Genomic DNA, 6,580 nt, shown 5'->3' on the forward strand with positions numbered 1-6,580 from the left:
TCGTCATTTCAAGATACATACTTTTGCTCTTGACTGTGTTAATTCAAAGTGGATAGATTCAAATTTTGTCATTAAGGAATGATTCTGTGTGACCAAACAAGCATTCTGTTGCCTAAGTTTATTTAGTTTCTCTCGAAGGCTTTTAATCTCCTGATCCACAGGGGTAGAAGATGAAAACATCTGAAAGAATGAAAAAGAACAAATATATTTTCAATTATTTCAATTAAGGGTTACATGTAATTAATGGAAAATTATGAGCAATTATTAATAAAATGACTAAGCAGCTCAGAAAATGAGTTAAAATACTTAGTGAGTATTGACAAGGATATGTGGAACAATCAATACTCTCTCCTCCACTGCTGGTGGAAGTATATACAAGTATAACCTGGAAAACAGTGGTACACTTTGGGAAACTGGCTGGTATTATCCAGCAAAGTTGAGTATGCTAAGAACCAACAATATCATCCCTAGATATAAACCTGATAGAAACTTTTGTACTTTTGCATGTGCAGATATAAAACTATTCATAGCTACATTGTCCACAAGAGATAATAAATGGGAAGAACCCAAATGTCCACCAACAATAAAATGGATAATAGGTAAAATATTATTTTATCTGTATACATATTTTTATTATATTCTTTTTATACGTATTTTACAATATTTAATTTTCATGAGGATTGTGATTTTCAAAACATTTCTTTTAATTAACTTTGAGTGATTTATTTATGCAATTCAAAATTCAAAACTATATAAAAGAAAAAGTATACACAGAAGTCTCTTCCCATCTTTAATAGGTGGGTAACCACTTCTATACGTTTCTTGTTTAGTCTTCTAGTGATTCCATACACATACATAAGCAATACAAATTACCCACTTCCCTCCTCTCCTTATGCAAAAACTAGCACATTAGATATAACATTCTGCACCGTGCATTTTTTTTTTAACTTGGAACAATATACACTGGCAATCTCTCCATAATAAATACATTGACAAACTCCTTTTCTCAACTGCATAGTTTCCATTGCATGAATAAACCATTATTCAACTAACCGCCTATTACTAGATACTTGAACTATTTCTAATCTTTTGATATGATCAACAATGCCTAATTTCATATCCTGCAGGTGTGTCTATAGTATCGTTTTCCAGAAATGGGAGTTCCAAGTCAAGGTAAATGTATTTGTAATTTTGGTAAATATTGCCAAATGCATCTCAGTTGGGGTTATATCACTGTGCATTCCCACTAGGCAATGTACCCGTACCCAATATCACCTATAAAATAACATCTCAAACATCTGAATGTTTAATAATTCTATAGGTAAGAACTAGGTAAGGTACTTAGGTATAGTTTCATTTTGAATTTATCTTACTATGAGGAAATTGGACACCTTTTCATTAGTTTGGATATCATTTTTATTTCTTTTTCCCTTCATGTCTTTTGCCCATTGGGTTACTGACCTTTTTGTTCTCAGTTTCTAGGAGCTCTTTACACATTAGATTATCCTTTTGTGTTTGATAGTCATTACCATTATTGTTTTCCCAATTAAGGCACATATAAAGTAAGAATGATCAGCAATTTGAATGAGGATAGAGATCAAATTTCTTGGAATTACATACCATGTAAACATGGAATTTGAATTTGTTTCTAAAAAGTAGGTTCAGACAGCTTCATTAAGTAGCTTCCTTATAAAAAAGAAAGCTCTTAATGGTTGGCTTTCCGAAGTGGAAAGAGCAAATATGTATCCAAAAAGATTATGTGCAACCATATCTGTGTATATACATGTAGGGAGTGCAGGGAACAAAGAATAGGAAGAGAGTGTAAAAGGAGATAAAAGGGTTGAGTGAGGAAGAGGGATAAATGCAGGGAGATAAATATATGATAGAATAAGAAAAAGGAAGACAGTTTCAGACCAAGCAAAGATCTCTAACATCATGGACAAAATAGAAAGATAATGAAAGAATAGCGCCATACTATTCACAGTACTTGATCCAGGCTAAATGGTGGGTATACCTTAACCACTTAATAAATAATTGATTACCTATTATGTATAAGATGTAGTGTTAAAATCAAGGGGATTATAATTTACTTAAGAAGACATTTAACTGCAAAAAGGTAATAAATATATAAGTTTAAAAGTAGAGTAATACACCAAGATAAGTACTTTCTTGTTAGAACATAAAAAGAACAATTATATTTAAATTCTTGAGTACCAGAGTAAAAGATTACAGAAACCATGAATAAGGTATTTAAAGAAAAACTGAAAAAAAAATTTTTTTAAGTAGGCAGGCCTAAAACCAACACTTCTTTTAACTAGATAGGTGTAAAAATAATAACCTTATCTCTTGCCTTTTTTTGAAAATCAGTGCTGCTACCAGATATTTTACAAACGTTTTCATAAGGTGAATAATTCAGAAGTCCAGGGTGGCTAGGCTGAACATCCAAAATTAGCCTTTCAGACCTTGAAGGATTAGGGGCATAATCAGAATTTTCACTTGGACTAACACTAGAGAAAAAAGAAAAAACATATTTCAGTTCTTGGAGAGTTTATTCACTATAAATTGCTATACATTAAATAAGAAAATAGAAAACCTGAAATGCTGCTAAGTAGATTCACAGTTATGAACATAAGGCAATGTTCCACTAAATTTTAAATAAATCATAATTACTTTTAAACTAGCAAACTGTATTTCTAGAGCCTCTATGCTGATTACTTAAGATTCAAAAAAGCATTAAAAAATTAATAAAGCCCAAAAATATATTTTATACTGAGTTCTAATACACTGAAAGTGTTTTTAATATGCAAAGAGGCTTCTCTAATATTCCTATTTTTCCCTAAACTGAAAGTTATATTAAAAAGTATAAGAAAATTATTTCTTATTCCAGAGACACTTTAGAAACAATACATAATAATGAAATTCACACATTTTATATTGATATATTTAAGGCACAGTGAATTCTGTATGTGATTTTACCTACTTACCTGGATAACTCTTCCCCTAAACTCTGCAAACTCCATTCTGTTATCTTCAGTTCATGTCTTAAGGAAGCAACATTTGCAAGCAAACTTTCCTCTTCATTGTCTTTATTACAGTAGTCTGATGAACTAGATTCCATTTCTTAAAAAAAAATGAATTTCTTGTACCTTGCCTGAAAGATTCTGTAGTTTCAGTCAAAATACTCACACGAATAGAATTTAACTCATTAGTTTTCTATTTCAAATGTTGTGAAATCTTTCATGGCAGTTTAAAACAAAACAAAAAATCAATAATAATGAATTTATCTGTAGTGTAAAGCCATAAAGGAGTTCAATACAATTTCAATGAATGAATTTTTCATTTTAGCCAGGGTCTAGTTATATAGTTCCCCTTTTCTAAGCATACCCGATCTTCCTAGCAATTGTTAAGTATTTTCATTCCATGTTAAGGAAACTAAGAATTAGACATTAAATAACTTGCTCAAAGTCCCACAAACTGTAAATGGTGAAATCAAGACTTGAATCCAAGTCACTAGGATGCAAAGACCATTAAATTATGTCTCATTGTAGCTTTATTACTTATTACATATCAATTTCAATATGAGGTGTTTGAACTTTCACAATCACACTACGAGTACTAGACATCTGATTAAATGGTATCATTACAGTCATTCATATTTTTTTAGAAGGGAATTTATTACCACATAAAAGTTATCTCGTCCTTCTACGCCCAATAGTTACAAAATTTAAAAAACACACATTTACAAGTCACAACCATAGGGATCAAAATAACATTTGGCAGGTCAACTTAAAGAAATAAACGAAGAAAAGCTTTTGCTTCTTCAGTGGATGAGTATCTCTAGGGTTGTGTAACTACTAAATTTCTTTGCATATAAAAAACCATAATAAAGCATCATATTTTATTATTGTAATTAATACAATAAAAAAACTAAAGCTTTATAATCTCCACTACTTCTGTAGAGCTTTCTGCGCAATCTTAAAATTACACTCCTCTTTCAGATCCCATTTACCTTTTTCATTGTAGCATTTCCTTCAACGCCCTTCTTAGCATTCTGCTCCCATCCCAAGTTCCAAAAGGTTGGGAGTCCTGTCATTACGTTCAGGACTGCAATGTACTTACAGAGGCTCAATATTTTGAATGAATTAACAAATACTAAACTATCCTTCCTTCCCTCAACCAGTCAGAATAGTATGCTACATTTATTCCCCACTCAAAAATTCTCAAATGTAGGGAGGAAGATTAAAAAGAAAACTCCCACCTTAAGGAAAGAAAGTGGCAGGAAATTAAATGAGATACTGTGTAATCTTAATAGACAAACTGGTTCTATCCTCTTTCCCTTTTTTGTTTCCACAAATTTCCTTCTGCTTAAGTGACAAGACTCTCGCAGACAAGTCAATAAATCAGGTCCCCATCTTGCTTTATCTATTCAACATCTCTAGCTCTCTGTAGGATGGTGAAGGAGAAAAGGGTTGAGAAAATTGGGCAAAATCTATAATGCCATTTGGTATTATATATTTCGTCTTAAATCAGGTTTTAGTTCAACATCTGTGTATTTTCATGTAAGAAATAACTGTCAGCCCGGGAGCGGTGGCTCACGCCGGTAATCCCAACACTTTGGGAGGTTGAGGCAGGTGGATCACGAGGTCAGGAGTTAAAACCTGGTGAAGATGGTGAAACTCCGTCTCTACTAAAAATACAAAAAAATTAGGCATGGTGGCGGGCGCCTGTAATCTCAGCTCTGGGGAGGCTGAGGCAGAGAATTGCATGAACCCGGGAGGCGGAGGTAGCAGTGAGCCGAGATCACACCACTGCACTCCAGCCTGGGCGACAGAGTGAGACTCCGTCAAGAAAGGGGAGGGGAGGGGAGGGCAGGAGAGGGGAGGGGAGGAGGGGAGGGGAGGAGGGGAGGGGAGGAGGGGAGGAGGGGAGGAGGGGACGGGAGGAGAGGAAAGGGGAAAGGAAAAAGGAAAGAAAGGCAGACAGAAAGACAGAAAGGGAGGAAGGGAGGGAGGGAGGAAGGAAGGAAGGAAAGAAAAGAAAAAGAAAAGAGAAGAGGAGGAAAAGAAAAGAAAGAAGAAAGAAAGGAAAGAGAGAGAGAGAGAGAAAGAAAGAGAAAGAAAGAAAGAAAGAGAGAGAGAGAGACAGAGAGAGAGGAAGGAAGGAAGGGAGGGAGGGAGGGAGGGAGGGAGGGAGGGGGAGGGGAGAGGAGGATGAACTCCCTAACTCTTCTGCCGTAGCAATGAATATATTTGATACTAAAATGTTTTCATTTTCCTAGTGGGCCATTTACTGTCAAATGAATGCCCTTAACCTCAATTTACAGTAGTTACCCAAAACAGTATATCTTCACTGACTGAATACCAAGAAAAGCACATCATCCTACTCATGGACCTTAACAACATCATCTTTGGGCCCTAATTAAGAATGTGTTTGTAGGTTTGCACACGCACACCCATCAAACGAAGGACAAGTGTTCTTTTATACCCTATGTATGTGATACAATGGGCTGCAGTTGAAAAAGATTCCTCATTTTGGAAAGAGGTCATAACTTTGTATAGTAGTCTCCTGTCTCAAGATTGCTTGACACAGCTGATCCTACATCCGTCTGAAAGAAGCAGGGGTCGGGGGCGGACGTGACATCTTCCTTTCAGTTTTTTTTTTTTAAGGAAATACTTTTTTTTTTTTTTTTTTTAATTTTATGGAGACAGTGTCTCGCCATATTGCCAAAGCTGGCCTCGAACTCCTGGGTTCAAGCAATCCTCCTGCCTTGGCCTCCCAAAATGCTGAGATAACAGGCCTGAGCCACTGCGCCCAGACTCCTATTTTTCATCAAATAAAATACAACCGTTCAGAGGAGCATGCTCAGCAACCGCAAGGACCAGTCCCAGCGCATCCAAGGTGCCGGGAGGGAAAGGAACAAAACTCCCCCAGGTAAGCTGTTTTCCCCACGCCAAGGGGCAGTCGCTCACCACCCAAGTCGCAGCTGGGGAGAGACTCACCCGGCGACTGCGCGCTTCGCACTCGAGTCTACGTTAGGAAGCCTATGACCCTCTCCAGGGCCCCTGCGCTTGGAAGCCTCGGACGCTACTTGGAGAACCAGCGAACCCCGGCAGCACGGAATTCGAACCGCCGCGGGAGCCGTTGGCACACGCCTACCCGGCCGCTGCCCCGCCCCGGCGCAGACTGCGTGAGGCGCCGCCGGAGGCGCGGGGCTTGCCGGGAATCGTGGTCGGCGAGCGCGTCCGAGCCCACTAGCCGAGCCCGCCCGGGACTACATTTCCCACAATCACCGCCAGGATGCCCATTGGTGGGGGAAGCCATGGGAACCAGAGGCCGTCAGTGGGAGAGGCGGGCGGCGCTCACGCCTGGCCTGAGGGGGCAGAGACTGAGGCGGTGGCGGAACGGGGCTGCTGGCCCCGCCCTGAGTCCCTACCCTTTGGAGGACTGCGCTTCTCCTTCGGAGGGAGTGTTCGCCGCCGCCGCCGCGGCCGCCACTTGGAGTTTCTTCAGACTCCAGATTTCCCTGTCAACCACGAGGAGTCCAGAGAGGAAACGCGGAGCGGAGACAGCAGTATCCCAC

At 38.6% G+C, this 6,580-nt stretch overlaps 1 protein-coding gene across 10 annotated transcripts in view; it reads right to left on the reverse strand.

Annotated features, from left to right (window-relative positions):
* LOC105485398 (coiled-coil domain containing 18) overlaps positions 1–6,571 on the reverse strand; it is a 130,369-nt gene extending 123,798 nt beyond the window's left edge. For 5 of the 10 annotated variants that reach the window (XR_011612573.1, XM_011747731.3, XM_011747727.3 and 2 more), the window contains exons 1-4: positions 6,000–6,346; positions 2,985–3,120; positions 2,339–2,507; positions 22–180 (exon numbers count right to left, since the gene is read on the reverse strand). Coding sequence is in view for 9 of the 10 variants with exons in the window: in XM_011747731.3 (XP_011746033.2) it covers positions 22–180; positions 2,339–2,507; positions 2,985–3,118 (462 nt within the window). In the remaining variant the exon portion in view is untranslated. Of the gene's footprint in view, positions 1–21; positions 181–2,338; positions 2,508–2,984; positions 3,121–4,009; positions 4,757–5,999; positions 6,347–6,433 lie in introns of those variants that run through there. The other 5 variants (XM_011747729.3, XM_011747732.3, XM_011747730.3 and 2 more) reach the window with 5 other exon arrangements.
* Between the last annotated feature and the right edge of the window lie 9 nt (positions 6,572–6,580).

Source organism: Macaca nemestrina, chromosome 1 (assembly GCF_043159975.1).
Source record: "Macaca nemestrina isolate mMacNem1 chromosome 1, mMacNem.hap1, whole genome shotgun sequence".
Classification (NCBI taxonomy): Eukaryota; Metazoa; Chordata; class Mammalia; order Primates; family Cercopithecidae; genus Macaca; species Macaca nemestrina.